The following is a 15,966-nucleotide window of genomic DNA, read 5'->3' as shown; positions in this document are numbered from 1 at the left end:
TTTTTACTTAAAGAGTGGATTCTCTCCATATCTCTTCTGCAGGGCTCCTGCGTTACATTTAAGAAGAAAGAACACTGCCCTGGATGCAAAACCCACTATGAAACAACGACGACCTTTACATGACTTATCTCTATTTTGCAGTAATTTCCACTGTTGATTGGACACGGCGAATGAAACTTCTTTTGTGTCTCCACGATCAACAAAGGAGACTCAGGCTGAACTTGACCATTTGTAGGATTCTTTCCATAAAGAAAAATTAGGAAATAATTGATAAGCTAATTGTGATAAAGCAAGACACCCATTCATTACTCCCAAGAACTAATGTTTCCAGCATGTGTGATGAATACCTATGATTTCTCCATCCGTTTTCATTTTTGGAAGTTCATCTCCATATATTCTGTGACAATCTGCTCCCCTAGAATTGGGAATTTGAATAGAGCAGATTTGGTTGCTTTTTTATCCCCCAGATGAATGCACAAAGACCCTTAAAAAACAAACGTTCTTTAGAAGACGGCATGATGAGTGTATTTCACATTAAATAAAAATATAGCATCTACACCAAAAGACCTTCAGGCTGAACTCTGGCCATTACCCCCTCCCTCAAGCCCAGTTCTACAACAGGAAGTTAAATAAAAGCATAATAAAAGGTCCAGGAAAAGCACAATGAGAAAGAGGGGATAAAGAGGGAAGGCTGCCCCTCAGAATAAAAAGAAAAGGAAGAAAAAACCTCCCTCTCATCAAAAACAAAAATTAAACTACTTTTCCTGGCCCCACCCTCCCCTTTCTTAATGCTGGGAATGACCCACTTTGACCTAGGTATTATTAGAATAAAAATAAAGGTGAAAAGACTGGTTTTCCTTATGTGTTTGCATGAAAAGAATCACAGACACAGCCAACAGCTCACTCTAATGTCTTCTAAGAAATCATTTTCCGAAACAGATTCTCCCACACTAGCTTCATTATAACTGACGCACCCATTTTTTAAAAAATACTACTTATTTTGCCCATCTCTGCCCAAATCTGTCATCTGACTCTGCTCCCGAAATGCCCCCCACAGCTTTTAGCTTTCAGTACACCCAAAGGCCCAGTGGATTCGGATCACCCACGTGACCCACACCAGCTACAGAATGGAAAGGGGATGACCCCGGCGGCCGGGGCAGGATCAAGGGTGAACAGAACCTGCTCACTCTTCTCAGACCTAATGATGTCAGGCCTTCCCTTTCAGTTAATCTATGAGGAGAGGAAGAGGAGGAGGGGACTTTCCCGTCAAGACAAACTCTACGGATAAGCAGTTGGAGGACACATAAAACTTGGATGGTGAGACCAAGGAAGGGGGCCAGTGCTCCAAGTTCCCCACTGCCCACCACCCCTTCTCCCCCTTACCCCGCCCCCCAGAGTAGTCACTGGACTCCCTGCATCCTCGGTCCCCGCTCCCTGAATACACCTGCCCTGGGCACAGAGTCCATTCTGACCCATTTTTCATCTCCTTAGGGCCCAGGATAGTGCCCAACCAAATCCTCAGAGAAATTTGAAACTGCTGGTTTGTTGGGTAATATTTTCAAATGCACTCTGCCCTTGAAGTGTGGCACGGGGGGTTCTAACATACGGAATCGTGCTTTACAAGCACTCTGAGGGAAATTTACTACAGCGATTATGTTGCTAAGTGAAGAATGACCACTTAGCTAATCCATTTTGGAAATTTGGATTTAATATATCAGGTTTGCCTAAAGCGAGATATAGTAACACCAGCTTGGCTTTCTATCAAGCTGAATTTGGAGTAAGATATTTTGATTTAGGGTCATTTATTAAATTTCAGAACCTCCAGTTTCTTAGCACAAATTAGTGTGAGCAAGATAGATGGAAGTAAAGCAATTAAGTGTTTAGCAGTTGGCCTACTTTTCCATGTTAGGAGAGAAAGAGACCTCAAAATTGCCTAGAAATTTTTTCATTATAGCTTTTTTTTTTTTTTTAAGATTTTATTTATTTGAGAGAGAGAGTAGGAGAGAGAGAGCCCGCATGACCATGAGTTGGGGGGCAGGGGGGCAGGGGGAAGAGCAGAGGAAGAGGGAGAAGCAGACGCCCCACTGCGCAGGAAACCTGACCCAGGGCTGGATCCTGGGACTCTGGATCATGACCCGAAGTAAAGGCAGATGCTTAACTGCCTGAGCCACCCAGGCACCCCCCGTTATAGCTTTTAGAACTTTTTATTCCTGGGGCGCCTGGGTGGCTCAGTGGGTTAAGCTTCTGCCTTCGGCTCAGATCATGATCTCAGGGTCCTGGGATTGGGCCCTGCGTCAGGCTCTCTGCTCAGTGGGGAGCCTGCTTCCCTTCCTCTCTCTCTGCCTGACTCTCTGCCTACTTGTGATCTCTGTCAAATGAATAAATAAAATCTTAAAAAAAAAAATAAAAACTTTTTATTCCTTCATTCTGAAATAGAAAGATTCCCTTCTTTTAATATAGTTGTACTTTTCTTTAAAATTGTGCCCTACGTTTTTCTTGTCTTATACATCATGGCATTTTTATTATAAGCAGTATATATCACTTTAAAATTAATACTGATTTTGGTTACTGAAACTCATACGAACCCTGTTACAAAGGTATTCTGTTCTACCTCCCCCAGGAAGTTTTCTGGCCACTGGACACCCACACTATGAATGGCACATCTGGGGGTGTTTATGGAAATCCTGACCACATAAATGGCCCCATCGGGCTGCGAGGCGCTAAACCGCTCACTATCCAAGAATCAGGAGCCAGGAAAGAGGTCTCTGCAGCTGCACCCACCAGTCAGTGGGGGACACAGGCCTATGCACCTGGGAGACCAGGTTCCAGATGGAGCTTGAGTTCAGTAATCTCAATGATCTCATAATGTAACCGCTGGCGAAGGTTTCCCCCAGCGCTCTTTGCAGCTCTGCTTTGATCTAGGGCTTCAGTGTCCTCCCTGGTCAGGCCTGCATTGCCCAGAATCTTGTCCATTGAGAGAGCAACCACCCCCCCCCCCCCCGCCCTCGATATCTGATCAACCTTGATATCTCATCAGCATTCCTCCACCTTCCACCATTTCCCAGGCGGTGTGTGCTCACCCTGCCCGCCTTCCGGAAGAATCCTGTGAGGTTGGTTTGGCCAGAATGCCCTTTTTGTCACTTTCCAACCCCTGATTCCCAACCCCCCGCCACCCCTGCCGCCACTCCTTCCCGCTCCCGGCTTGCAAACCCCCACTTTTCCTTGCTGAATTTGAAATCCAGGCCAGTTCTAGACTGAGGTCTCTCTCCCCCTATTTGCAAGACGTCCTGAATACAATTGTTTTTACTGCCTTAACTCCTCTCAGGTTGCGATTTTTCCTTGACACCTCCGCATGCCTCACTCTGTTCCTCTGGAGAACAAGCTCATGACTATGAATAATAATAAATGACATAAGAACATATTAAGCTCAGGGGCCACCTGGGGGGCTCAGTCAGTTAAGTGTCTGACTTCCGCTCAGGTCATGATCTCAGGGTCCTGGGATCAAGTCCCACATGGGGCTCCCTGCTCAGCGGGGAGCCTGCCTCTCCCTCTGCCTGCAGCTCCCCCTCCTTGTGCTCTCTCTGACAAATAAATAAATAAAAATTCTTTAAAAAAATAAAAAAGAACCTATTAAGCTTAGCTAGAGCCAAATCCTTATTAGCCACCCCAAAATGCTACTTTTCTTATTCCTACTTCAACTACGCCTCCTAACACCCCAAAGGGACCCAGTGCCAGACCATAGTACCCCGGACTGCAGGGCAGGGAGAAATGCATTCAGAGAGGATGCATCACCTGCACAGCCCCAAGACGACCCCACGTGAAGGACCCGCCTTCGCCCTGGTGACAGCTTGAGCCCGCCCACAGGAAGCAGAATTTCCGCCCCGCGACCATGAGTTCTCAGGTGCTCTGCTCCGCCTCCGGGGTCTCACACTCATCATCTCAAAGGGAAGACAATACTAATAATCCATCTTGCACAGCGTATCCGAAGAGAAGGATCTATTTCATGTTTTAAAGGTCATTGAATATATAACAGCTAGATAGTTGAAGCAAAATACCATATTCATCAGTGAAATAGGAAAGTTTAGCAGCACTCATCTGTTCTCATTTTAAATTTACCACAGTATGTAAATGAGAGGATTTAAAAAAGCACCAAGCAAAAATCTGAGCTAGGTGCGAATGAAAAGCACAATCAGAAGCAAATTTGTGAGCCTGAAGTGCAGGAGTTTGCCAAATGGGCTGGTGCTTAGATTTTACTACTAATCTGAGTGTATGTAAAGCCAATAGAAAGATCCCAATTATTGTTAAATACCCAGAGTAGAAATTTGCTGCTAAACTGCTGTTCAGGATCGGTCTCAGGTTGGCTTTTGTAAACATCTTATTGTACGTGCTGCCATGATCAGAGGAGCACCGCACACGAAGCTGAACTTTAAACACACAGTCCCAGTCACACAAAAAGAGTCTGAAGAAAACGAACGAAATACAATTGGGATTAGAGACGGAATGACCTGATTTTAGAAAGATTTTGCAGTAGTTGGGAGAATCTGCTTCCCCGGAAATAGCAGTTTTTCTACCCACTTAACATCTCAAAATACAATTGATGGCAAAATGAGACAACCTGACCGTTCTTCATGGGAGTTTTTGGGCTCAGAACACATTTGCCATATCAGACATTCACACCCTAACAGGGCATGGAGGCGGGGTTGTGACTCACGCTCTGGTAGGTCTCGGTGGGTCAACGGGTCACCTTGAGACATCAGCCCACTGTCTAAACAACACCCTGTTTGATTTCTATGGAACAGACCGTCTTCGAAACCCAAAATGATCCATCTGACATGAAGTCAAAGGGAAAGAGTCTTGTGTTCTCTAACCCAAGGGTGAGGAGGCCTGGGTGTTCATGCTAAGCTAATCCTGCAGACTTGGCCTGGGTCCCTGAGTCTGCCACATGTGTGGAATTTTGAGACGGAAAGGGCTGAGGCAACCACGGGGCCCAGGCTGAGGGACAAGGAGACAGACCCCACACGGGTTGGGATCGAATGCTGCGCCATAGCCAATTCTGCGACAAGACTGAGAAGAGAGCCCAGGCTAACTTTCCAGAGTCTCACGATGCCTGAGATTCCTTCCTTCTCCCTCAAGTTACATCAGGACCTTTATTCAACTCTGAAAAATGGGGATAGTGAAATAAATGTCTTCTCTACCTCCCAATGCTTCATCATTGGCCACGTCTCATGCCTGCCGTTCTCGGCGGTAGGACTCTGGTGGTGAGCAAAACAGATAAGTCCTCGTCTTGTGGCCCCTATGTTCTAGGCAAGAAAAGGAAACAGGGTGAGTATGGAGAATGGTGGGTCAGGAATTCTCCAGCATTTTGAGGGTCTGACCAAGGATGGGACCTAGAACTTTGCCCGGCACAATGCAGGCACTCAACAACTGGCATCTGCTTCCCAGAAAAAGAAATGAATAAACATTAAATTTTGCATCCATTTTTGGAAGATTCACAGCCCATCTATGGATTTCAGCTTAAGAATTTCATTGCAGGGATGCCTGGGTGACTCAGTCAGTTGGGTGCTGGGTGGCTGCCTTCAGCTCAGGTCATGGTCATGGGGTCCTAGGATCAAGCCCACATCAGGCTCCCTGCTCAGTGGGGAGTCTGCTTCTCCCTCTCCTTCTGGCCCTTCCCACCCCATTCATGCTCACTCTCTCAATAAATAAATAAAATCTTAAAAAAAAAAAAAGAATTTCGTTGCAGAGGGAAAGGAGAAGAGGTGTATTAGGGTGATGAAGCCGGGGGAGGAGAAGGGCCTGAGAACCAGGAGAAAAACATGATGAAAACAGATCATTATAAGGCAAAAAAATAAATGCTGGGACAAGAAGTCAAAAGGGCAAAATGGACAAATGGACGGAGGGAGCTAACCCCTCTTGGGAGGGTTTGGTCAGGGAGGGTTTCTGAGAAGAGGAAGAACCTGAGCAGAGCCTTTTCTTCAATTTTTTTTTTTTTTTTTACTGTTTACATTTCCTTTTACAAAAATAACACGTGCTCAGTGCAGAAAACTTAAAAATTCTTGGACAATGTGAAGAAAATACACCAATGACCCCACTGCTTGGAAACAGCTAATGTAAACTATGACATCCCTCCACTTCCTACACAGGTGTGTAACAGGATGGAAAACAATTTATTCACTAGGTGTTTGGAAGAAATAACTTGATAATCTGAGAAGATTCCAGAGGGACTGCTGAAGTTTTTTGCTCATCAGCTGGCCTCCTAGGGACGTTTCTCAAATGCTGGGTCATGGGCCACTAGAAGGTCATAAAATGAAAAATATGGATTGCAGTCTTAAGAACTGTTTTACTAACCTTCCTTTTGCTCTCTCTCTCTCTCTCTCTCTCTCTGTGTGTGTGTGTGTGTGTACAAGGCTGTAATGTTAACTTTCTCTTTTACTCGGGATCCAGGCTAGTTTGAATGTACGTGCATTTGAGGCAGTATTCTCCATAAGAGAAGGGTAAGGAATTAGTGTCCCCAGAATATGACAAAGCAAAGACTCTGAAAGTGATAGGAAGAGGGGAAGCCAGAGAGAAGACAAAGGTTCCTGAGTGGAAATACAGTCTAGAAGGGACTTCGAAAGCGAGAACCGCATCAACGGAGACTGTGGTCATGTTGTTTCTAAGGGACGTGTGGTGTAAATGCTCATCATCTTCTTTCTTATAATATCCTCCACAGCAGCGTCCATGCCGACCAGTGCTTTGTGCATATGAAGTCTTCTGGAGAACTCAGAGAGATGCCGAGTTCCATATACGAGTTGGCAGAGAGCAGAAATTGAGTCCACATGTGTGGGATATAAAAGCTAGAGTGTGAAGAAGATATTTTGGGTATATATCTGTATCTATTTTTTTGGCAAAAATGGAATCATATAAGATATACTACTTTTATCCTATTTCCCCTTGGAGATATGGAGATATTTTGAACATCTGTCATGTCAATAAATGCTTTTCTGCGAACAAGCGACGTTCTTGGCATTTTAGAATTCCATTGTGGGGAATTTACGTAAGCTGTTTATGTAACCAGTGTTCTAATGTTGGACATTTTGACTATTTGATTTAATATTTTGATTTGGTGATTTTCAATGCCCTTCTCTTAGAAATAAGCTACTCCTTAGAGTAGGACTGGCCAAGGAGAGGTATTTATACTTTTTCGCTATACTGTATTATCTACTTAGTGTCTGTTCTATAAAGGAGGGCCCTTTTACCAGCACCAAGGACAGAGGCAGGCATATGGTGGGTGTACTGTAGAGGGCAGGGAGCAGCCTGGCTGGGAGGTGAAGGAAGCCTATACGCTGGCCATGTTAGGAATCAGTAAATCAGCTACAATCTCTCTTCTGATACAATTGTTGACACCTAATACCTGGGATTAGTTCTTCTTGTTAAACAAGTTCTTCTTGTTAAATCTACAAATCTAGTTTGAGTAGTCATAGAAATATATGTAAATCTGAAAATAAAAATTAGACTTGCTTTAGGGAAAATTTAAGCCAAATGGAAATAGGACTAATATTTGTCATTTTAAGTCATTGGCTTAAGTCATAAGGCATCCTGCAGGTTCATTCCCAGGGATATAGAAATGTCACTGGAGGGGTACCCAGGTGGCTCAGTCAGTAAGCGCCTGACTCTTGATTTCAGCTCAGGTCATGATCTCAGGGTCATGAGATCGAGTCCCATGTCAGGCTCTGCACTGTGTATGGAACCTGCTTAAGATTCCTTCTCTCTTCCTCTGCACCTCACCCACTTGTGCACACCCTCTCTCGCTAATAAAAATTAATTAATTTTTTAAAAAAGTCACTGGAATTTAGACCAAAGAAACAGGCACTAATAGTCATAGTTAGGAGGAAAATTACCTGATTCCTTTCTTCTCATCACTTCTCATATCCCATCAACTGCTAGCCAACTTTACCTCCTAAATACTTCTCCAATCCACTCCCTCCCCTTCATCTCTACTGCCACCAATCATTTCCTGTCTGCTTTCCCAGCCCTGTTTCACACTCTTCATTGGTTCCCCAATACTGACAGGACACAGAGACAGGTAGGTCCCTGGCACGGACCTGCAGTGTATTCCTGCTTCCCACATTCCAACACTGCCCTGTGTGTCCTTTTCTGTGTGACGCCACTTCTCTCTCCAGGTTTCCTCTCTGCCTGGCCTGAGCCTTGCCTCTAAAGTTAAATTTTGGGGGCTCCTGAGTGGTGCAGTCCATTAAGCATCCAACTCTTGGTTTCGGCTCAGGTTATGATCTCAGGGTCGTGAGACTGAGCCCCATGTGGGGCTCTGTGCTCAGTGAAGAGTCTGCTTAGGACCTCTCTCTCTCCCCCTCTGTTGACACCCCGCCCCAAGCTCTCTAATAAATAAATTTATTTTAAAATAAATAAATACAGTTTTGGTGTTCCTTCTTCCAGAAAGTCCTCCAACATCTCCCAAGCTGGGTTTGTGCCTCTCCTCAGTGGCCCTTTGTGGATACACACACCTCTTTGCTATAAAGTCTTTACCACTTGGGGCCTGTGGGACTAGGGTGAGGGCTTTATAGCTCTTTCTCCAGAGAACAGAGGTCAGCGATTATTTAGTTTTGTAGCTCTCCATGGCCTGTGGTTCCTATCATGTAACAGGTATTCAGTTTCCTGTGTCTGGTTTTTGTTGTTGTTGTTGTTGTTGTTGTTGCTTTAGATGGACCAAACCATATTATAGCTTAAAGGGTCAAAAAACGGTGAATAAAGCCAGGTGAGTTCAAATCCCAGTGGATTGGTCAAAGAAATAAGGGCACATATGCAATCAGTATGTCGGAATACTAACCATTAGCTAATAGCATTTAAATGCAAACAACTTCAGTTCCTAGAGAATTATTCATTAATTCAATAGAGTTTTATACACTGGGACCTCGGAGATTGGGAACACAAGGTCACACTGAAGACTTCACAATCTGACAACAGGAAAGAATGTACAATGCCATGAGTGGGGCGCTCCAAAAGCTGGAAAACAGAGCATTGGGAACAAGAGTGACTAAGTACCAAGGATTAAGCAGGGACAGTCCCTGGGGAGAGCTCAGATTTTTGGTGAGCCCACCCATTCCAACCCTGCAAATCCTACCCCAAAAGCAGTTATCATGTGAGATATCTGGAGACAGGCCCAAGCACATCTTACAGCCTTTCTTTGGGGTCATCTGCTCTCCATGCTTAAGAGGGGGAGATCTGGAACCAAAATGGGAGCATGGACCCCGGGGGGAAGGGCCCTGCCTGCGCTGCTCACCTGCACTCGCTCAGGCCTTCCTGTTCTGGCAAAAAGCCCGAGGAGTCCAGGAACCTCTGACCCAGCCAGGCCCAGCAGCTGAACATGGTGGCATCATTCAAAAGAAGAAATACAAATGCAACGCTAACAGCTTATGTTTTAAGGGACACGTGGAAAAACGGGAGCATTTCCAGACACAGGTCACAGAAATGATTATTTTAAAGTGGGAGACATAACAGAAGTTAAGTGTATTTGGTTGCAGCAAGAAATGATGCTCTCTTTCCAAGGATCATCTTCTAAGGGCTGTTGTGCCTGGCCACGGAAGACAAGAAAAATGTTCCCCTGCCTCAATTCTATGTCATCTCCTTGGCCTGTGATACAGAACATGGGCATTATGTAAAATGTCAAATTTGGCTGATTTAAAAAAAAAAACTCTCACCAGATTTGCACGTTAACAGTCAGTCTTTAATATATTAGGCCACTGGGGAAACCAAAAGCTTGGAAAAATATAGAACTCATTCCAAATGACTGCCATAAAATTTGTAAAGTCGAAGGCGTTTCCGTAACTGCTAACAACACTAACAAGCAGGTCCATTAACCATGACCTTCAAAGCTTAAGGACCAAATAATAACACAACGAGTAGTCCAATGGCCTGAACAGGGTGAGAAGCTGTTCTAGTTTCAGCGAGATCAAAGCACATTTCATGGTTGTGATTAATATTTATCGTGTGCTCACTGGATATATATCATTACACAATAAAAATTTAGATTTGTGTTATGTGATGACAGTAATTAGACATACACATATTGAAGATTTTTTCCAAACATGAGGATAGAGATAAGAGGTTGTAAAATATTTTTTTAAAAACTGGGGCACCTGGGGTGCCTGGGTGGCTCAGTGGGTTAAAGCCTGTCTTCGGCTCAGGTCATGATCTCGGGGTCCTGGGATCGAGCCCCACATTGGGCTCTCAGCTCAGTGGGGAACCTGCTTCCTCCTCTCTCTCTGCCTGCCTACCTGCCTACTTGTGATCTCTGTCAAATAAATAAATAAAATCTTAAAAAAAAAAAAAAGGTTGCACATACACATCAAACTCTTGTGTTTTGGCTCATGATTGTTCCCCCTCCTTCAGTTGTGGCAGACTGAAAAAGGTGAGCTTGAAGATGCAAACCATTGCAAATTCATGGAGTGAGTGTCGCCTAAGTGCCTGGTATGGGGCTATATGCTTGAGACACAAAAATGACCGGCATATGGATCCTGCTCTCCATCGGTCATTCAAAGAATAATTAGGACGTCCCGGGCCCTTGAACAAAGTGCAGTTTGAACAAAGCACTGAGGAATGCAGACGGTGGTTGAGAAAGGCTTCCCTGAAAAGATGACAGCTGACTCCTGAGAAACAAGAGGTCTTGAGGCCGAGAAGGAAAAGTTCACAGATTTCAGGCAACATAGGCCAGAACATCCAGACTGTGTGTTCTGGAAGCCCAGGGCTCATTCCGAAGCCCGCCGCAGGCCCCTGCCACCACAGTCGGCATTACCACAGTCCAGACTTAACCTCAGGAGCATATGTATAAACACCGAATGAACAAATTAACGACATGCACACACGCCTTCTTTCTGTAGATACTCAGAAATGATTCTAGAGCCCCGAAAAGAAGGAAGAACATAAATCAAAAATCCCTTTGGAGAACCTGCGAATGGAGAGAGAAACAGATGTTTCTTCTCCTCGCCCATCTACAGCCCCCCGGGTGGTCATGGAGAGGCCCCGCCCGCCTGTCACAGCAGACCCGTTTCTCCCGAAATGCATTCCACGACACAGTCTCAGGTGCCTGGAGTCCCCACAGCTCGGAGCTCACGGCCAGCGGGCAGATCTGGTACTGGGCAGGGCCTGCATGTGCCCCCGCGGAGAGTAGCTCGTCCTGCCTGTGAGGTAGAGCACAGGGCTGGCCATGACATCACGCTGTAGGGTCTAAACCAACTGCAGTGACGATAAAGACCAGGGCTGGCCCCGCATGCTGAAGGCATGAAAGATGACCACAGAGCTGCAAGAAACCACGCGGTCCTCAGGGAGGTGCCACCGTGTCATTTCCATGCCTAGACGGGTGACCTGTCTCTAAACTCAGCCCCATGGGGCAGCTTGGAACCCTTCGTGCCATGTCCTTACCTCTTAGCTGTAAAATCTTCAATGTTTACTGATGTTCTTCTTTATATTATTATTTCAAGGAAAGCCCACTTCAACTTTACAAAGAATCAATCATTGCTAAGATGTATCAAGGCTTTCATATGCTAATGCATGTTCCCCACCAAAGAGAAGGTGTATTTTATGCACTGTGTCCCAAAGTAAAGCCTGTATTGCTTTCTTCAAAGAACATTTTGTGGAACTGATTGTTTATGAAATCCATATGGAAAGATGCTGCCCCATCCCTCTGGGCCACAATAGATGTAGCGAGGGGGTGAGGAGGCAGCTATAATGCATTATTGTGTGTGTGTGTATGTGCGTGTGTGTGTGTGAAGCAGTTGTGTACTCTAATCATCTTGGCAAATACCATGACCTAATTAAGAAAGGAAAACGAATGGATGTTTGGATCACAAAAAAATGATAAAAAGTAGAAAGATTTCACTCTCCCGATGGAGACAGAGGTTAGTTGTTCATTACTTGTTGATTTCTCCATTCATTAGCATTCTAGGAACGGGACTTAATACATTCATAGCACCCTTTAAAAAGCAGGCATGGGTTCTCAATTCAAGAATTTATTTTAACCTGTTTGGAAACCATTTGCATTTTCAGCAGCCCGACCTCCTAAGAAACCACTCCTTCTAGGATTTCATGCAAGGAAGGGATCAGCTCCCTAAAGAAAGCAGGGCTGCGGCACCCCCTGCCCACCGCCGCCCCCATCCCGAACTGAGTAGCAGGTCACTCGCAAATCTGTGGGCCAGTGGTGAATCTCTAGGCTGAACAGTGGCCACTGCTTTGAAGTTGGCTTCGTGTAAGAGCGTTCCACTGGCCCAGCTTCTGGGTGGTGTGACGCTGCTCTTCTTAACCCAGGGGAAGAGAAAGCAAAAAAGGGACAGAGAAAGCTCCCTTTCTTCTGCCTCCAAGTTGGCTGCCTCCTTCCCGGTGCAAAGGGAAGAAAAAGTGTGCTTGGGAGTGCACTGCAGAGTTCCTATTTTGCACATTTTCATTTGTCTGGCTCCAGTGCTTCCCTCCAAAGTAGAGCGGCAGCTCTCTCAAGGACAGCCCCTTAGCCTGACCGTCTCGCAAGCCACAGTTTGCTTTGGTCTCTAGTAAAAGTACTGAATGAAGAGCAGGGCACACTCAGTGCTTTTGGCCGCCGACCGCTAATCCCCAGTACCCCCGAGCCTGGTTCTGCTGCTTACATGACCATGACTTAACAATAGTTTGGTGAACTCAGAGATATGATTGTTAAAAAAAAGAGTTTGCTGATTCAGTGAAAACAAAGTGGAATGATTTAGAAAGAATCAACAAAGCAGAGGTGTTTTTTTGTTTGTTTGTTTGTTTGTCTTTAAGTCTGTCAAGTTAAGCATGCATGAGATAATCATAAAAAAAGACTTGGCGGTGGTGGGTGGCTCTGGATGGCTCAGTTGGTTACGTGGCTGCCTTTGGCTCTGGTCATAATCCTAGGGTCCTGGGATTAAGCCCCACATTGGGCTCCCTGCTCAGCAGAGAGCTTGCTTCCCCCTCTCCCTCTGCCTCTGCCTGCGGCTCTGCCTACTTGTGCTGTCTATCTCTCTGTCAAATAAATAAAATCTTAAAAAAAAAAAAAAAAGAAAAAAGACTTGGCGGGAGAGGGTCATTGAAATAGCAAATTCTGCAGGGAGCCTGCCTTATGTCCTTGGCTGGTTTAGAGAAACCAAAATTGGATGCGTCAAAAGATGAATTTTGGTGGGGTGTACCCAGAAAAAAATGATGTGGCACAGCAAATCGGGTGATCCGTACATAAAGAAAATGTCTCAGCCCAACACAGAGATCACTTGCTACGATTTCCTGACCTTTGGATTAACCATCTAACTTCCAGTCTCGAGCTTTCTGGCTTAGCTGGCTTTCCTAAACATCTGCTCACCTGCACGTACTATTTCGATTTTGATGATCAGTTCTAGCCCACCTCCCTCCTTCTGGAAACCGATAAATCAGTGAGTGAGTTCAGCAGAAAACACGAGAGCAGTCAGAAATCAGAGATTCCAGTCAATCCCCGAACCTTCTGTCTCCAGGCCTGCCTCCTTACCCAGAAAGCGTCTGCTGTGGGGAGGGATGGAGGGCTAAAGGCAGACGCTAAGACCAGGGGATCACACTCATCTCTCAGGTGTCTCTACTTCTTTAAAATGCCATTCTGTGCAGTTCAGCTCACAGAAGACACACAGTGTTCCCGAAGACATTCAGTCATCTTTATTTAGAATTAAAAAAAAAAATATTCGGAAAATTATACAAATTTGTTGTGAATGTCAAGAGTAAGCAAATGTACTTGAGAAAGGTAATATTATTCCGAAATTTTTGCCACAGAGAATAAAATGGGAAGTGATATATATTCTTCCAATATAAAAATACAAGCATAGATGTATAAGCACACCATATGTGTGCACACGTGTGTGCGTGTTTATATAATGATTCAAACGCGATTTAAGTTACCCGCATAAAATTGATCACTTGTATCCTTATGACTTGCGAATGGGAAAAAAGTCTGAGATGCCACATCTCCAGTGTCCAGGCTTCCTATGATAAACTTTCGGAAGGAGCTGTATTTACTGATTTAGAGGTGCAAAGTGGACTGCAAAGCTTTAATTCTGGGAATAGCACGTGACAGAAAATTGTTGGAATATTTTCCAGCATCAATTTTAATTTTACAAGTTCGAAACTACAAACAACTCCTGACTGGAGAAGATCAACCGCTCAAAGACACAAACGCTGTCTTCGTTACAATCCGAGTTCTGCAACAGAGCTACAATGAAAAATTACGCTCAAGATTCAAGTTAAGTCACCCCTGACTTTTTTTGACAGCAACGAGGCTTGTCAAAAATTCATGCTTGCAGGTAAGGTGGGAATTATCAGAGAGCCCTAATACTATTTTGATATTTCTCTCATTTTCATCAGGATGGTACCTGAGTTACTCTTGGCGCCACAAAAATTAGACACAAAAAGTAGACTACGCTGTACAAAGCCAGGAGATTTAAGGGGAACACCCACCCTCTTTTGAAATGACCATTTGCCAGTTGTGAGTGGGAAAAGTAACTGTAATATTCCGTTTATAGGCTGCCTGAGCGTAGAGTCTATATCAATTTCAAGTTTTCTTTTATGATTCAGCTATTCCGAGAGTCTGAAAATATTTCATTAAAAATTAATGTGTTATCCACACAAATGGCAAATATTGAAAAATGGGAATATAAATACAAACTAATAAAAATAGTAAGTCTACTAATACTGAAGAGGAAGGAAGACAGGAGGGGGAGGCGAGCATGTGAAAGGGAGAGCGATTTTAAACATCCGGTTTCTATTCTGGACCGTTTAGAGAAACAGACAGACACAGCACGCGGAAGCCAAATATATTCTCGGGCTCTGACAGGATTTGTTTTCTATCTTGTCATTATTTGTACTCTATGCTTCCTAATACTGCTTCTCCAGGGCTCTGGATCTCCCGACCGACCTGACCAGTCTTACTCGGAGTTTGCACACACGGGAGCTGCAGAGGGCTGGGCGCGTTCCCGGAGCCTGGCTGCCCGGTGGGCTGACTCCCTGCAGTTTGCGTCTCTCCCAGGAACCCCTCCGGCACGGAGGCTCAGGGCCCCCGCTAGCGCATCCCCGCCTCCCCCATCCCGGCCCCGTGCATCCTTCCCAGATCCCTCTGGATGATTCTCTGAGGCTGGAGCGCAGGATCCTGGGTCTATCGCGCAGTGGTAGGGAAGGATCCCTGGTCCAAGAAGGCAGGCACGAAGGTAACACACCCACTCAACCTCTTTGTCTGCTCTTCCTAGAAGAGTGATTTCATGTCAAACAGCAAGCAAGGACCTACCTTATTCCATCTCAGCCCTCACAATTTAAATGCCATTGAGAGAAAGTCACATTGCTTACTAAACAGGCAGCCACGGACACACACTTGTCCCTACACCAAAATAACACACAATAGGGTTCTCCTATACCAAAGATAATGAGGGGACTATTTTGAAAATATGAAAGATTTGTTTATGCAGACTAGAAAAACATCCCTTTGCATCAAAATAAGTGTCCCTCTTTATTGCACACTCATTATTTTCTATAGAATTTAAATTGTACATGAAAGTATAATTGTGCCTTGTTTAATGTAAATTGATTGTCTCAATTATTGGGAAAGGATTTGAATTTTAATGGACTACTTTGCTGGAGATGTGCCAGGCAAATCAGCAAAAACTCTAATAGCTCTAACTGTGGAGGTACACAGCCAAACAGTCAGATAAATCAGGAAAGAGGGTGGGTTCCAGAATCGATCCTAAAGTGGTCCGGAAGGGTTAGGAAGCTTTTCTCCATGCACAAGAAATCAGCTGTTAACTTTCCATCTTAAAAGACCCTGTGACCGTGAGCCTATGATTTGGTTTCTCACTTTGAAAAAATGGTAAGATCCACCTCTTAGAACAAAGGACTTTTGTGGTTATACTTTTTTTTTCTTTTCCTTAACATTCTTCCTTGCTACAAATTAGATTATCTGTGAAAATCAGGGCTTTTCTCCGA

At 44.7% G+C, this 15,966-nt stretch overlaps 1 protein-coding gene across 9 annotated transcripts in view; it reads right to left on the bottom strand.

The window, feature by feature from the left end:
• SDCCAG8 (SHH signaling and ciliogenesis regulator SDCCAG8) overlaps positions 1-15,966 on the bottom strand; it is a 230,521-nt gene that overhangs the window by 37,236 nt on the left and 177,319 nt on the right. Inside the window, exon 17 of one of the 9 annotated variants that reach the window (XM_047705799.1) lies at positions 13,635-13,654. The exons of the other annotated variants lie outside the window; for them this stretch is intronic. Coding sequence (XP_047561755.1) covers positions 13,651-13,654 — 4 coding nt within the window. The 3' untranslated portion in view covers positions 13,635-13,650. Of the gene's footprint in view, positions 1-13,634; positions 13,655-15,966 lie in introns of those variants that run through there. 9 annotated transcript variants of the gene reach the window in all.

The sequence above is a fragment of the Lutra lutra genome, chromosome 15, assembly GCF_902655055.1.
Source record: "Lutra lutra chromosome 15, mLutLut1.2, whole genome shotgun sequence".
NCBI classification, from domain to species: Eukaryota; Metazoa; Chordata; class Mammalia; order Carnivora; family Mustelidae; genus Lutra; species Lutra lutra.
This window is presented reverse-complemented; position numbering and strand designations above follow the sequence as displayed.